At 51.8% G+C, this 17,246-nt stretch overlaps 1 protein-coding gene across 1 annotated transcript in view; it reads left to right on the forward strand.

Moving 5' to 3' along the window:
• The window catches only part of arhgap35a (Rho GTPase activating protein 35a), a 68,213-nt gene that overhangs the window by 42,065 nt on the left and 8,902 nt on the right, over positions 1 to 17,246 (forward strand). Inside the window, exons 2-3 of the mRNA XM_061217329.1 lie at positions 118 to 4,311; positions 9,293 to 9,434. Of these exons, the coding sequence (XP_061073313.1) occupies positions 586 to 4,311; positions 9,293 to 9,434 (3,868 nt within the window). The 5' untranslated portion in view covers positions 118 to 585. The remainder of the gene's footprint in view (positions 1 to 117; positions 4,312 to 9,292; positions 9,435 to 17,246) is intronic.

Here is a 17,246-nt window from a genome sequence, read left to right on the forward strand (position 1 = left end):
ATCTGTTCAGAGACTTAATGTACTGAGACCTTTTCACTTAAAGCGACTGTTCCACATCATGTCCGGTGTTGATTTCTCTGGTTAGCTTTCTAAATATTTCTTTCTCTCCCTTTGCAGGGACAGATCTGGACTGGACAGCTCTGAGACCATCCTCTGCTTCTGCTGCACAGAGACGCTGCCGGGGGAAAGAGATGGGTCGGGCTAGCGTGGTCTCCTGCCCTTTCGCCTGATCCCTGTCAGCACACCCCCTTCCCACGTCCCCCCTCCCCCTCCATTTCCCCTCCTTCCTCACCCTCCCTTCTTCCATTGGACACAAGCGCCGAGCTGCAGAAATGGACTGAAAAATGAACATTCTGGATATTGCCGAGAACGTGTGAAAGCGAAGGAAAAAACGGCTCCAGCAGTAACTTTAACACAAAAACAATAAAAAAAGACACAAAACTAAGTGAACTGAAGATAAGCCAAAAAATAAAAAACAAAAACATATTTTTTTGCGAGCATTAGAGAGGGTTGCATGGAAACGTGCCCAGGCAGACTCCTCTCCCGAGCTTCCAGGCACAGCAGGATGAGTTCCCGCGTGCGATAATGATGGCGAAAAAACAAGATGCCCGGGCTCCCACCTACAACCTGGTTGTGGTGGGTCTGTCCGGGACGGAGAAAGAAAAGGGGCAGTGCGGGGTGGGCAAGTCCTGCCTCTGCAACCGCTTCGTCCGCCCGAGCGCCGATGACTTCTACCTGGACCACACCTCCGTGCTGAGCACTAGCGACTTCGGGGGCCGGGTGGTCAACAACGACCACTTCCTGTTCTGGGGGGAGGCCACGCGGGCACTGGAGGAAGGGCCCGAGTGCCGGATGCACGTGGTGGAGCAGACCGAGTTCATCGACGACCAGACCTTCCAGCCGCACCGCAGTACTGCCCTCCAACCCTACATCAAGAGGGCGGCCTCTACCAAGCTGGCCTCCGCTGAGAAGCTCATGTACTTCTGCACAGACCAGCTGGGCCTGGAGCAGGACTTTGAGCAGAAGCAGATGCCCGAGGGGAAGCTGATGGTGGACGGCTTCCTGCTCTGCGTGGATGTCAGCCGGGGCATGAACCGAAACTTTGATGACCAGATGAAGTTCGTCACCAACCTCTACAATCAGCTGGCCAAGACCAAGAAGCCGGTGGTCCTGGTGCTCACCAAGTGCGATGAGGGTGTGGAGCGCTACATCAAGGACTCCCATACCTTCGCCCTGGCCAAGAAGAATCTGCAGGTGGTGGAGACCTCTGCTCGCTCCAACGTCAACGTGGACCTGGCCTTCCTCACCCTGGTACAGCTCATCGACAAGAGTCGGGGCAAGCCCAAGATCATCCCCTACTTCGAGGCGCTGAAGCAGCAGAGTCAGCAGATCGCCTCCGCTAAGGACCACTACGAGTGGCTGGTCAGCCGCATTGTCAGGAACCACAATGAGACGTGGCTGAACATTAGCCGCCGCATGCAGGCTTCCGCTGAGTACAAGGAGTACGTCTTCCTGGAGGGCACGACAAAGGCCAAGAAATTGTTCCAGCAGCATGTTCACCGGCTGAAACAGGAGCACATAGAGAGGAGGCGGAAGCTCTACCTGGGCACCCTGCCCCAGGCCCTTAGCTCATTGGTGCCTGACCTGGAGGAGATTGACCACCTGAGTTGGTCTGGGGTGCAGAAAGTTCTTGAAAATAAGCGGGACTTCAGCAGCTGGTTCGTTGTTCTGGAGGACACGCCCTGGGAGACCACGCCCCACATCGACAACATGGAGGACGATCGCATTCCCCAGGACCTGTTGGAGACGGAGGCGGCAGAGATAGTCTACGATGCCCACCTGGAGCAGCTGCGCAATGAGCGCACTCGGGCAGAGATGCGCTGGGAGTTCAAGGAGAAGCTGGGCGCCTCGCCCTTCGTCACGCCCGGTAAGCCCTGGGAGGAAGCGCGGAGCTTCATCATGAACGAGGACTTCTACCAGTGGCTGGAAGAGCCGGAATACCTTGATATCTACAACAGACACCAGAAGGAGATCATCGACCGGGCCAAGGAGGATTTCCAGGAGCTCCTGCTGGAGTACTCTGAGCTGTTCTATGAGCTTGAGGTGGATGCCAAGCCCAGCAAGGAGAAGATGGGTGCCATTCAGGAGGTGCTGGGCGAGGAGCAGAGGTTCAAGGCCCTGCAGAAGCTCCAGGCGGAGAGGGATGCCCTGGTGCTCAAGCACATCCACTTTGTCTACCACCCCACCAAGGACACGTGCCCTAGCAGCCCACAGTGTGTGGACAGCAAGATCGAGCAGACCCTGGCCTCCCGATTCCCGACCCGGTACCCATGTTTTGATGGGAGCCAGAAGCCTGGCGAGGGCAGGGCAGATCGGATCAACCTGGTGATTCTGGGGAAAGACGGCCTGTCTCGGGAGCTGGCTAACGAGATCCGAGCACTGTGCACAAACGACGACAGGTACGTGCTAGACGGGAAGATGTACGAGCTGGCACTGCGGCCCATCGAGGGGAACGTGCGCCTGCCAGTCAACTCCTTCCACACACCCACATTCTCCCCGCACGGCTGCCTTTGCCTATATAACTCCAAGGAGTCCCTGTCATATGTAATGGAGAGCATTGAAAAAGTCCGGGAGTCTACCTTAGGCCGCCGGGACAACCACCTGGTCCAGCTCCCCATGTCCCTCCTCCTGGTCACAAAGCGGGGCGTCGGGTCGGTGGGAGACATCGGCGGGGAGACGGCCCACAGCCTGATCGTCCAGGGTCAGCAGGTGGCCAGCAAGTTGCAGTGCAGCTTCCTGGACCCGGCCTCGCCCGGCGTGGGCTACGGGCGCAATGTGAACGAGAAGCAGATCAACCAGGTGCTGAAGGGGCTCCTGGACTCTCGGAGGAGCCTGGGAAGCAGCTCCCCACCCTTACCCCCTCCGCCCCCCGGCTTCAGAGACTCGCACCACCAGCAGAGCCCCGAGGCCGACCTGCGCGTGGTCATGTGCCTGATGTGTGGTGACTCCTACGACGTCGACCAGCTCCTCGCGCCCTTCCTGCAGCAGCAGCACTGCCGGCCCACGTCCAGCCTGACGAGCGGCACCTCGGTGCTGCTGGAGCTGACGGTGGGCGGCCAGCGGCAGAGCATCGAGCTCTCGCTGCTCTCCTACCACTCTTCGTTCTCCCTGCGCAAGAGCCGGCTGGTCCACGGCTACATCGCCGTGTATTCGGCCCGCCGGCGCGCCTCCCTGGAGACGCTCTGCGCGTTCCTGTGCGAGGTGCAGGACATCATCCCTGTGCAGCTGCTGGCGGTGACCGAGAGCCAGACGGAGCTGGCGGACTGCGAGAGCTCCCGAGAGCAGTTTAACCAGGGGGAAGATCTGGCGCGCGAGATCGAGGCCCGGCTGACCACCGTTGTGTGCGGGCCCAGTGGGGTGGTTGGCGGCCTGCACCGGATAGACATCCTGCAGCCCTTCCTGAAAGATGTGGTGGAGAAGCGCACCATCGTGGAGGCCACGCACATGTATGACAACGTGGCGGAGGCCTGCAGCACCAACGAAAGCGTCCATTCGCCCCGTTGTGGCTCCCCGAGTCCCATCACCACCCAGGTGGATTCGGAGGATGACGTTGAGCCCTCGCCCCCGTATCCTCCGCACGATGGCTCCCACGGTTTCAAGCTGCCCGACCTGGACGCCAGCGACCCCTTCTCGGTCATCACTGACATCAGCACCTTCGAGAGCAGGCTCAACAACAAGGTGCCACCCCAGGTGCGGCCGAAGCCCACCGTCACCTTTGACTTCCGTAAGGTGAACCTCAGCCCTTACATGGACTCGGGCGTCAACCGCCGCTCCTTGCCCTCGGCCGTCACGTGGGCGCCCGGCGGGGACGCCGGCTACGACCCCTCCGACTACGCCGAGCCCATGGACGCCGTGGCCAAGCCCCGCCCCAGCGAAGAAGAGAACATATACTCCGTGCCGCACGACAGCACGCAGGGCAAGATCATCACCATCCGCAACGCCAACAAGCCGCACTCCAACGGCGGAGGCAACGGCTCGGACAGCGAGGCGGACAGCAGCTCCCTGGAGCGCCGGCGCAAGCTGTCCGCGCTGGGGCTGAAGCCCCGGCTGTACCGCGACCGGTCCAAGCGTCTGGGCAAGTTCAGCAGCTTCCGCACCAGCTTCTCCATCGGCAGCGACGACGAGCTGGTGGGCCCGCCCAAGGCCAAGGAGGACGAGGGCGGCGCGCACAAGGGGGACAACTCCCTCAACGAGGAGGGCGAGGACCCCAAGAGGAGGAACATCCTCAGGAGCCTGCGCCGCACGGGGAAGGTACGTGCCCGCGTCCCGTTCGCCATCACAGGGCGGCCTGTAGCATAGTGGTTAAGGTAAATGACTGGGACACGCAAGGTCGGTGTTTCTGATCCCGGTATAGCCACAATAAGATCCGCACAGCCGTTGGGCCCTTGAGCAAGGCCCTTAACACTGCATTGCTCCAGGGGAGGATTGTCTTCTGCTTAGTCTAATCAACTGTATGTCGCTCTGGATAAGAGCGTCTGCCAAATGCCAATAATGTAATGTAATATCACTAATGTGTCTCTGTGTGTAATTTTCATGGTCTTTTTTGGCCATAGACATCGCATTATATCATATTACATTACATTACATGTTATTTAGCTGACACTTTTTATCCCAACTGACTTACAGTTGATTAGGCTAAGTGGGAGACAACCCCGCCCCCAGAGAAACAGCGGATCTTATCGTGGCTACACTGGGGAATGAATGTCTGACCTTGTGGCTCCCAGTCATGCTCGATATGTTGCATTACATACATTATATGTCAATCCCTTATACAGAGCGGCATACAGAAAGAGTAACTGTCAGAAATGTGATCTCTCCGTGATGTGTAATGTTAACTTAACAAACAACAGTGTGTATGCTGACTACTAAAAAGTGTTGCCAGACAGATAAGCTACCTATAACAGCTAAGAAAAGATTATTCAGTGGGAACTCAGCGGGGATTATTCAGTGGGAAAGAAAGAGGAAAAATATGTTTTCTACAGTGGGACTGGGTGAAAGGAAGGTCTTCAGACTCTGTCATAATATAAGTAGGGCTTCTGTGGTATGCTCATTCCACCTCCGTGTGGGCGGGACAGACAGAAGACTTGACCGTGACATGCCGGTTCGTGGGGTGGGGCCCTGATAAGGGTGCAGGCCCTGGTGATCTTTTGAAGATATGATGTAGATGTCCCTTTAGCTGCCCAATAGACTTGCAACCAAGGTTTTAAATTTGATGTCATTCATGGAAAAAGGTATTTTCACTGTCAACAGATAACAGAGCAGGCATCCAGAGTACGGTACATGGAGTACCCTGCTTGATAAGATAACGTGGCTTGGAAGTAGACAAATTACTGTCTATGACATAGATTGGGAAATCTACTTCTGTTTAATGAAATACTGAAGTACAGACATTCCATGTGTGTACATCCACTGCAGAAACAAAGAAAACAAGTTCATCTTACAAGTCAAAAAGATTTGCCAATGGAGTAAGAATTAAACTTTTTTTTTTTTTTTGTTGAAAGTAACCTAAAACGAGCTAATATTTTCCACCTAAAAATAAGATTAAAATGACTATGACTATGAAGTTTTTACATTACAAGACTAATACACGTTAAGATTTAAGACATGTTTTGCAGTTTAGCTTTTTTCCTGGTTCCCATGCCTGGAGCAGGCATTCAGCAGCTCAGTTCAGGGCATCGTGTGTCAACAGCCCCTGACATGCCGCTGACAGATCTGGTGGGAATCGTATTACAATGCCAGTTCCGACTATTTCTTCAGAGCGCAGCAGATTTTGAAGAAAGCCACGTTTTGTAACTAAAAAAAAAAAAAAAGAGAAATAATGAAAAAATAAACAAGCCGTGTGTTATTTAGTTAGTGTGTGGCAAAGTTTTTCCTTTAAATGGCATGGCAAAGTGATTAGAACCTCATCGTTTCTTTCAAAATTCATAGAAAAGGAAAAATTTAAGTTAAAGTAAAAAAAGGTTTCTGTGCACCTGGAAAAACATGCCCATCTTGGGAGCTAAATGACTGCCTTGACGCCACTGCATTGGCACAAATTGGTTTGCACACAGAGCTCACCACCAATAGTCGCTGGTGACTGATATTCAGCATGCCAAAATGTTTTCCCCTTCAATTCTATCTTCTAAGTGCCTGCGTGCGCCTGTGTGTGTGTGTGTGTGTGTGTGTGTGTGTGTGTGTGTGTGTGTGTGTGTGTGTGTGTGTGTGTGTGCGCGTGTGTGCGTGTGGGTTCGTGAGTGTGTGCACCTGCCTGCCACTGTGTGTTTCTGCGTGTATGCGTGTGTACAGGGGTGTGTATAGGTTGAGTGTGCATGCGGTGCTTTCTGTTGCGGGAAAGGTTAGTAAAAATTCCACTTTTTAGCGTGTTGGTCTGTTGGCCCTGGTTCCTGAGATACAATACAACACCATCACTTTCCACTGGAGTCAACATTGCGGAGTAAATCTGCATTTCATGGATTTAAGGAGAAAAGTAAATGAATGTCAAAGCTGTGTCAAGTCATTTACTGATACGGATCTCATTTGTGAATGGAATTTAATGGATTTCAAGAAATGTTTTCAGGCCCTCAAATTTTCCTCCTTATCTGACAGACTGACTGTACATAAACCACATCTCCCTCTGTGTGTGCTGAGACCGTCCTATTACGGAACCTGCAAACCGGAACGCTGTTTGAACACGGATTGTCTGTTAATGCTGATTGTTGGGGCCAGAGGTGTGCAGTTCAATGTAGCCGTTTCCTGATTGGCTCTCCTCCTCATTGCATCACAGCAGAGGGACAGCGCTGATTGGCTCAGTCAGTAACAGTGCTGGACTCGCCTAAATTAGAGTATTGCAGGTGTGGGGTAACCCTGTTCTTGAAGGGCAGATCCATTTCTGGACTTAACACCAATACTCTTCATTAATTAGTCAAAGTATTAACATGCCCTTGTTGTTACTGCATACATGCAGTTATTTTGATGTTGGTTGAAAAACATTTGATTTCCAGGACCTCAGTGTGGTTACTGGTTTTAAATTGTTCAAGGAAGTTGGACAAAAATGTCCTCCATCTTTCTTACTCTTGTCAATTTCTGACCATTGAGGTGATCACACCATCCTCGACCTGAATCTGCTTCTTTTGACCTGAAGCAAGGTGTCATATTCGCCACCCTCCCAGTCTCCTGCCTACTGGTCTTCTTTATCCAAGATTAAATCTGGGCCTTTACCCACTCTCTAAACGACCGCTCCAAACCTGCTGTTTTGGCCTGACCGTTATGTATCGCTTGTTCACTTTCCACACAGCACGGTTCCTGTCAGAAAAAAAACAAAAAAACTGTGATGGGCGCATCTTAAGTGGCTCTCCTTCTCTCCCGCCAGTTTTTGTCTCCAGTGTGAGGGTGCGTGACTTCCCCGGGGGGGGGGGGGGGGGGCTCGGTTGGCGGGGCGGCCGCTCTCGGTAGTTAAGACCCCCGTTGTGCAACCGGAGCAGATCTGCGCGGGCCTGTGCAGCCTCTCCTGCTGGCGGCGGCGGCTGGGACGACAGCGAACGCCTCTGGCGGGGGACGTACACAAATCCGTCTATCGCCTTACGAAACCGCACTTCAGTTCTGGCCTAATGCGTCCAATCCATCCAGCTGTGGCAATTTTGTTCACCCTGAAAGCTGGGAACATTTCAGTGAGAGCTGAATGAGCCCAATGGGTAATTGGTGTTCTTATTTCCTTTTTTTTTCATTTCGTTTTATTTATTTATTTTTGCAGAAGCTAAATAAGCCCATGCAGTGTTTGTGTAAATTGTTAACAATCAGACCTGTCAGTCAGGGCCAATTCGGCGGAACCAAGCTTCACTGCAGACGTCTCGCACCGAGTGGCGGGTTGCCTGCCTGTGGCTCTCTGTGACTCGTTCATACCCCAGCTCTCTGTGACTCGTTCATACCCCAGCTCTCTGTGACTCGTTCATACCCCAGCTCTCTGTGACTCGTTCGTACCCCAGCTGTGACTCGTTCGTACTCCTGCTCTCTGCGACTGAGACTCGTTCATCCCCCAGCTCTCTCTGACTGCGACTGATTCGTACCCCAGCTCTGGGAAAGGAGTCGTTTGGGCCCTGGAGGGTGGGAAGCCCGGAATGTTCTCTGTGCTTCAGGGTCTTTATTGCTTAATTGGGGATGTAACAGGCCCCTGGGGTTGCGTTACCTGTTTTTCAGGCCCAGGGTCGAGATCAGTCGTTAATTAAAAGACGGCTATCGGGCCTATAAAATTGTGTGTGGCCCCCCTGGGGGCTAAGTGGTCTAACGGCAGCGATAACCACTGTGGCCTTGGAGCCCAGCGTACGGTTGAGCTCTTGGGCTGGTCTCTTTGGGCCTCATAGAGCCTCTCAGTGGGGTACGGCATGGGGTACGGCCGAGTGTTTGGCCCAGCTGCTTTACCGAATAAGCGCCCTAAAAGCTCCCTCTACCCTTAACCCTTATAAATCGCCTCGTGCTGTGCATTCCTGCAACTCTCAGTTCTGATACCTCCTTTGGCACAGCACCAAAGCTGTGTCTGTGTGTCTGTGTGTCTGTGTGTCTGTGTGTCTGTGTGTCTCTGTGTCTCTGTGTCTCTGTGTCTCTGTGTCTCTGTGTCTGTGTATGGGGGTAGCAGGCGGGAATTCTGGTTTCTTTATGGTGTGTGAAGGCTTTTTATTATTATTATTATTGTTTATTTTATTTTTTTTCCTTTGGTTGAAGGACTCTTGTTTTGTCTCTGCATTATTTTTTTTTATGGCAATGGGGAGAGTGTCTGAAATTCAGGGGGGGGGACCCCATAAGGAGAGGGAGGTGACAAGTTTGTGTGAATAACGTCACATTATTTTGGGGCATACAGTGTGCTGATTCTTCTGCTTTACTAGGTAGATCTGAAGTAGACACTGGAGATGCTTTGGGGTTAGACTCACATTTTGTCGAATTTGAAGTGACTGAACTGCTATGGTTATCCATACCCAGGAAATTGGCAATAAAGTTGGAAAATTGAATTTCTTGTCTCTTAGTTTTTCCAATTTCATGTTGTATGTTTTCACAGCTATTTCCCCATGTGATTCAGAAATGTAATTTCCTAAAAATGCTTGTTGATACCAATCATCTGAGTGGAGTAGCTGTTAATTATATGTACATGATGGTGAAATACATTTGGCCTTTGTAGTTGAGGGCCTCCATGCACTTCTACTCACCCCTCAGAAGGAATGTCGAATCACGCCGCTGATTTCCACCATTTTGTCCATCTTTCCAGAAAACGCGTCCGAAGCCCCGCCACTCCATCTCCAAGCCTCTGGAGAGCAACTATTTCGGGATCCCCCTGGTCAGCGTGGTGTCCCCCGAGAGACCCATTCCCGTCTTCATCGACAAGTGCATCCGCTACATCGAGCTTACAGGTAGGCCCTGAGTGAGAGTGAGAGTGAGAGTGATCTATAACCCCCTCAGCACGGTTCAAGAAGTGTGGGACAAAACCGAAGGTTATTCCTGCTTAATTTGCGAGGTCCTTGCTCTCCCTCTCTCTTTCTCTCCCTCTCCCTCTCCCTCTCCCTCTCCCTCTCCCTCTCCCTCTCCCTCTCCCTCTCCCTCTCCCTCTCCCTCTCCCTCTCCCTCTCTCTCCCTCTCCCTCTCCCTCTCCCTCTCCCTCTCCCTCTCCATCTCTGTCTGTTTCCCTCTCCCTCTCTGAGGAGCAGATGCCAGTCTGCCAGTGTGCAGTTAGCACATACAGTATTTATCTCCAGCTCCCAGCTCTAATCCACAGCTGTCCTCTCACTGCTTGCCCTGCAGTGGGATTCTCCTGAGGTCAGATGAGTCTCTCAGATGAGTAGCGGACTAGCCGGACTTTGTATATGTCAGATGGCCATGTTGGCTCCGCTTTCGAGGGCAGGGATTCTGGGAGTCTTGCCCTTGTGTTTATTATGGGTTTTTACCGTGTGTACAGACTCTCGCTCCAAACAGACATCAGTGTTGCATTGTAAACAGGCTTTGTGGTGATTATCATGCCATGAACATTTTTTATGATTATGGTGACGGTTTATGAGGTGACTACATGATGTGGGAGGCACCCCCAGCTCTGCTCCTGGGTCTATCTTCTCCAGCATTATCAGATAGGAGGCCGCTCACGCCCGTTAAGACTGCCAACATATACATATACTGTACCTTTGATTTGTCAGCTCTTAAGGATACGTGTGGGCACTGGTTAGAAATTGGATTGGTGTACGATGGCAGGATGCTCTTAACTCCCTATCTGGGCTTGCCTTTCTGATTTGGCATCTCGTACACACGGGCGCGTGTGTGTTCCATGAGGAGACATGGTGAGCAGTCGTGGGGTAGAGGAGGGGTGAAGGCAATGAAACACTGGTTCCCAGTTTGATGCTGCCTTTATACCTGTGTATGTTTATGGTCTCAGCTGCTCACAGGAAAATGTCTCTTCATATGTAGCAGGCTGTGTAGGAGTCGTATGGAAAGTTCAATACCACATTTAATATCGCCTCAAACCGTTTAAGGTTTTCTAGGCACTATGTCCTCGAACGTCTCCTTGCACATACTACTGAACTTAATTCTGTGTTGAAGGTTTATGTAACAACCTCTGCTATCGTTGTGCTGTCTTGGGTGTCGTCTCTGGACTTTACCCGATCTCTTGTGTATGTACCTTTGCTTTGTGGGTCGATCTGGTTAAAAGCAGTTGCTAAATGTAAAATGTAGTCCAAATGCGGAATTCGCCTTGTGTGGAATAAGCGGTTATGTGTCTTTATTGTGTCTGCGTGTGCGCCTACATTTGTTTGTGCGTGCGTGCGTGCGTGTCTGTGTGTCGGTGCGTGACGGCGAGAGAGGGATCATGAGCAGCGTATTTACATTTTCGCCTGTTTCTGCATTCTTGTGTAATCTCTGCCCCGATTAAGCCAACTTCCCTTTCAAGGATTAACGTTCTCCACCCCTCCCTGTATCCACCCCCCCGTTCCCAAACGTCTTCCGCATATCTCTGTGCGGCAGGAATGTGGAGCTGGAGAACAACCCCAGGCGCCGCCCCCCCCCCCCCCCCCCCCCCTTTTACACCCGGCTATGAGAGATATATCGCCGCACTGCAGAAATGGTGTAGCATATGGCCCAACACCCAGGCAGCAGGAGGCTCTGCCAGGAGCCGCAGGAGCTGAACCCACAGGTTAGGGTAGGGACACCATGTGACACGTGGAATACCTGCACGCTCTCAATGAGCAGCAGACATGCTGGTGAAACTAGCTCCCCCAAACATGTGACAGGTGTTATGTACGCTGGTGCCTCCGGACTCTCTCTTCCCACAATCCCTCCCCTACTGCTCTCTCTCTCTCTCTCTCTCCTCCAATCTCTCCCCTACTGCTCTCTCTCTCTCTCTCTCTCTCTCTCCTCCAATCTCTCCCCTACTGCTCTCTTTCTCCTCCTCCAATCTCTCCCCTACTGCTCTCTTTCTCCTCCTCCAATCTCTCCCCTACTGCTCTCTCTCTCTCTCCCCTCCTCCAATCTCTCCCCTTCCGCCCTCTCACTTTCTCTCCCTCTCAGAATCTCATTTTTATTCTGGTATCTCTCCTCTCCTTCCTCTTGCCTTCTCTCTCATTCCACCTCTTTCTTGTCCGATTTCCTTCTCTACTCTCTCCTCCTTTTTCCTGATATTTCCCTCTTTCATTCTCTCCCTCCTTCTCTCTCGCTCTCTCTCCCTCCTCCCGCTCTGCTCAACGCTAGCGGGTGCCAGGCTCCTAGCTGTAATTTTCTGCCTGATGGCTCCCTCATTGAGATCGATATCAGGGTGCAGGAAATTAGAACAATCTTTTTGGGCCGGGCTCCGTTCTGCGCTTTTTGTGAGCAGAGCAGCGGCCCAACAGCCCGGAGACAGATTTGCCGATAACGGCCCTCGCCCCTCGCCCCTCGCCGAACGCGACAAGACCGCAGCGCGGAAGGGGGCGTCAGAACCCGTCAGAGTCCCTCGGTCACAACTGCCTCACGAGTACCGCTTTCTGATGTCATGCGACGCCACGCAGTGAGAGGGATAACATAGCGCAGATAGCAAATATTTTTATTACTGTTTTTTTAAAAAATCATTTTTCTTTTTGGAGATATGGCTTGTTAAATTATGTGCGTCTGACTGAAGTGTTTTGTGAAATCAGCCCTCGAAGTTTTTTGAGCTGTTGACACAATTTCTCACCTAGAAGTGACCTAGGTGTAAAAACCGGCCCATCAGCCACTGCTTTGGAGGGTTATATTATATAAACACGGCACTTCATATAGCTGCAGGAGGATGTGATGTCACACTCTGGTTTGGTGAGGGTTTGTTGTGAGTTCCATGTTTAGAAGACTTGTTTTATTTTAAAGCTTGCTTTTCTGAACAATGTCCAATATACCTTCCTGGCACAGCTTGGCATGCAGTCATTACTGCAGCCTGATTTACGCTCGTCTTACATGCCGAAAAAAGACCTGTTAGTGCCCCAGCGAGCGACATCAATCGGCTAACTGACAAAAAGCATTTCACTTAAATAGCATGTCTGTGTTTAGAATAGCACACGTTAAAACGGCGCCCGAAATCAACGTCCGCGAAAAGGGGAATGAAATCGATATTTGCATTTATTTTGATGCTCTTCTGTGCTGGAAGACCTTGTTACGGCGTAGATAAATTACCTGTGAGCTGGACTTTTCGAGAGGGCTCAACGCGGTTTCTCTGCCGCATTCCTGTGGTGATGTATATCCTTCCCCCCGGCTCTCTGTCCTGGGACAGAAATACGGCGCGGGTGGCGCATTGTCTCCCGCCGCCTCACGTCCTGTTTCACGGTCCCTTCCTTCCTCTCTCTTCGCCGGTCGTCGCTCTTCCTCGGTCCGAGTGTGAGGGTATCGTTTTAATCTCAGCCCTGCAGCTCGCCCGTGCAGAGAGGGCGTTCCAGCGTTTGGGCACACGCCACCGTCCGCAGGCACAGAGGGGCTGAAGCGGCCGGTACTCGAGGCCCCAAAAAAAAATAGGTTCTGCGGCGACTTTTGGAAAAATGGCCTCGGGACCTGACCCCCATCCGCCCCCACGCCCCAGATCTCTGGGACCGGAGTGGGGATTTAGTGAGACCCTGCTGGGGAGAGGCAGAAATTGGGCACACTTAGGTTATGGTTTATGCTCCTTGTGTGGCTGAGCTTGTAGTCCGGTGAAAAGTGTGTTTGGTCTGTTGGCCGAGGTGCCGTTTGCCGCTTTGCTTTACTTAGCATTATTTGCTTCATTTCTTTCCTCAGCAGACAGAGTGGCTTAAAAAGCTTGCGTGATTTTTATGTTCCGTTTAAACGCGTTCGTTTACTGAATCAGGTGGTGAATTTCCCTGGCCAAGGTATGCCAACGGCTGTAATTCTGCCCGGGGCTTGAACCTGGAACCAGCACAACCGTGGTGAGGTGTCTATCACGATTCCTGAGCATCACTGTGACTGGCAGGGATGGGGCAGGGATGGCCGGCACTGTGCCTGAAGTGTTTTACTTTATTTACTTGTGTGTGTGTGTGTGTGTGTGTGTGTGTGTGTGTGTGTGTGGGGGCGGGGGGGTTTAGGATCCAGTGGGATGCGTGGTCAGGAAGGGCATTTTCACAGGAAGTGGCTTATTTTGCTTGTTCAAACCATAAGGAAAGGAGTCTAGTTTTACACAAAGAAAAGCACAAATTTTTGCGTTTGATATCATTTTAAAGTAAGATCTTGCCATTGTGTAGTGTGACCTTTTTGTGTAATATAATGCTGCTGTTGGAATCTGAGTCTTTGCAGCAATTTAGGAAAATGGTGCTCTTGGTGTACTTTTTGTACCCTTAACCCCAGTGGTCGTAATGTTGTTTGGGGCCCTTAACCCCAGTGGTCGTTGTGTAGACTGGGGCCCTTAACCCCAGTGGTCGTAGTGTAGTTTGGGGCCCCTAACCCCAGTGCTCTTGCAGGAAGTGATGTTGGTCTGGTTGCTCTCCCAGGAGCAGCCCTGGGGCCGGTTGCCGTGGCGATGGTGTTTCTCAGCTGTCTGCGGGCGCCTGGGAAACGCTTTGGGCTTTGGCCCTGCTCGACCCCTCCCTCCTCCCAAATAATGTCGGTCCCCCAGGGTTAGTTTTCTCTGTGCCATTGCTGCTGCTTATTATCCCGTTACTTTTCCCGTTCGAGGGCAGGCTTTGCCTTGGGGAAAACATTCAAATTTAGTGGCACTCATTATGGGATAGCCAAATGTAGGTGCATTCAAATTTTCAGTTTAAAAAAAATAATAAAAACCCCTGCTGCCTATTTAGGCCATTGCAGTTGGGTTTGGTAATAATTCAAGGCAAATGACTGTGGGGGAAAATGTTCTTTGACAGAAAAGATGGCAGCCGTCCTGTCTGCGCAGTTCAGAAATGCAAATGGATGCTTTTGGAGAAATAATGTGCCTTTAGGCTGCTTCACCACTTAGTCTTTGATTTAACATCTTGATTAGCACTCATTACTTGCTGCGATATAGAAATGGCCAAAAAGGCCCAGGAAGTTCACTTTAGTTTGCTTGAGAATAACAGAGGTCACAATGACAGTGGGAGCTTTCATGTGAATGGGTTTATTTCACAATTCCTAAAAGCTATGGGCACATATTTTATCTGTGAATAGATCAGAAAAACATATTGTACTATCTTTGTATGACTGTGTTATCAACATGAGAGCAGATGTTTTTTTCTTCCCCCCCCACAAATGGCCATTTCCTTCTCTGCTCTCTCTACTGGGAGACAGTCTGCCATCTTGTTAGAGAAAATTGATTCCTCTCGGCCTTCCCTGATTGGCTGGGCCTGGCAGCCAATTGTGTGGGGGAGTAGGCCTGTGAAAGGATACGCAGAGCGGACAGGAAATGCAGAGTTTGTACGAGTTTGACGTTGTACGTCTCAAACTTCTTGGACAGTATTCTAAGGCAGGGAGACCACTATCTGTACTTGTGTATGAAATAGTTAACGTAACGTAAGTAAAAATATATATAATGTATTTAATGGCTTTAAGCCTCAGCGAGCCTTCAGCGCCACTAGCCAGCTAACTTGCTTGTAATCACGCTTCGTCACGCGTTACATAATCACATTACTTTTACCGTGACGTCTGTCTGCCTCTCAAAGTGCCTCTCGTTACTTGCTGGCTAAGCACCTCTGAGGACACCTCTGAAGGACAGTGACTCATCAGGCAGCGAGGCGTCGAGGCACCTGCGTTCGGTTTGAGACGCTAGCCTGTGCGTTCCCCAAGCCCCTGTCGCTGTGGAACTGGCCGCCCACTGGCCTGAGGCTAACCGCTACGCTACTTTTACGGTTGTTGTAGGAGAACTCGAAAAAATGTCACTGCTCTATTTGTCAGCCCTTCTTTTGTTGCACTTCCGCTAAACAATCACGGTAGTATAAACTTACAAGAAAGATGGCTGGCCTGTGGCTGGCTAATGCTCATTTGAGTCTGCTAATGCTTTAGGTCAGTGATGTTCAATCTTATACAGAAGCGATCCACATAGGGGCCTTTTTTTGTTTTAGCCCTGCAAAAAAAAAAAGACATCCGATTCTACTGTTCTAAGTCTTGATTCGTTAATTAGTTGGAAGCTGTGTCCTAGTGCTGGGCCAGGACCCAAACCTGCGTACACAGCCACCATTTTATGATGAGATTGGACTTGGGCCTATTGTTGGTTAAATGTTTGGAGGGTTTCAGGGTGCTGTCTGAGGTGCGCTGGGCAGGCTCCGCCCCGCCCTGCACTCGGTCCAATCTGACTCGGGTCAGGAGACGGGTCAATTGTCTGATTCACCGGAGGCCAAACCAGACTAAATATTTGTTGTGCAGAGGGTACAAGACAAATGGCTGTTTGTTTCTTCGGTATTAATTTCTCCTACAAGCACCTTGCTTTTCTCTTCTCTGTCTCCCCCGGGGGGGAAAGTGAGTTAGGAATTGATATTTTGTTAGTGCCGGGGCAGTGGTGGCTGGCTGGAGAAGGCTGAAGGCCGATCCCATTACTGGCCGCGGCCATTCGTTAACCGCCACCTCTGACCAAAGGGCTGCTCTTAACGCTCTCTGGACACTGGGCAGCTGGAGAAATGCTGCCCCATTACACCCCCCCCTCCCCTAACCCCCTCTTCCTGTCTCTCCCTATTTCTTTCTCTCCCTATCTCTCTTTCTCCTTCCTCTGTTTGTCTCCCTCTCCCTTTTTCTCTCTCTCTCTGTCACCCTCCTTCCCTCTCTCTGTCTCCCTCTGCCTCTCTATGTCTCCCTCTGCCTCTCTCTCCCTCCCTCCATCTCTCTGCCTCTCTCCCTCCCTCCTCTCTCTCTCTCTCCCTCCATCTCTGCCTCTCTGTCTGTCCCTCCCTCCCTCCATCTCTCTGCCTCTCTCCCTCCCTCCTTCTCTCTTCCTCCATCTCTCTGCCTCTCTCTCTGTCCGTCCCTCCCTCCCTCCATCTCTCTCTCCCTCCATCTCCCTGCCTCTCTCTGTCCATCCCTCCCTCCCTCCTTCTCTCTCTCCCTCCATATCTCTACCTCTCTCTGTCGTCCCTCCCTCCCTCCCTCTCTCTCTCCCTCCATCTCTCTGCCTCTCTCCCTCCTGCGTCAGTAGCACCCCCCCCCCAGCCCCAGCCTGCGTATAAAAGCTTTTGTGGATAATTGATCGGGGGAAGGGGAATCGATGTGGCCTGCCTTGACAGCGAGCCTCCTCATTTCCGCGAACAGCTTGGTGTCTCTTTCTTTATCGACACCCAGACATCACAGGCCGCGGCGTGGCCGGGCCGGGCCGGGGGAGAGCGTGCGCTCCTGGGGGGGGCGCCGCGGGGCGGGGCGGGGGACGGGCCCACGGTTCGGGCCTCCTAACCGCCGGGGCTCGTGGGGCGGTCATGCCCCGGCCGGCGCTGAAGTGGGCGTCGCCGTCCTGCGCACCAAGCCTTCTGGTCGATTCTTACCGGACCCTTCTACAGCCCGCTGTGCCCGGGGTTAATCTCATTCGCCCACCTCCACGACTGTGCCTCGTCTTTAAGTCACTGCATTAACGGGGCACGTTAAGCCCTTTCCTCTCTCTCCCCTGGTGTGTGCGCCACACGACTGGGTGATTGTAACCTTTTGTAGCATTTCAGCTTGGCTTGCTCCTATACGTTTACATTTACATTTACATTTTAGTCATTTGGCAGACGCTTTTAATCCAAAGTCTTACAAGTGCATGGGTACTTCCACAAGGTAAAGCGTCACATCCATAACTAGTAAAATACACATGAAGTGCTGTT

The sequence above is a fragment of the Conger conger genome, chromosome 13 (genome assembly GCF_963514075.1).
Source record: "Conger conger chromosome 13, fConCon1.1, whole genome shotgun sequence".
NCBI lineage: Eukaryota > Metazoa > Chordata > Actinopteri > Anguilliformes > Congridae > Conger > Conger conger.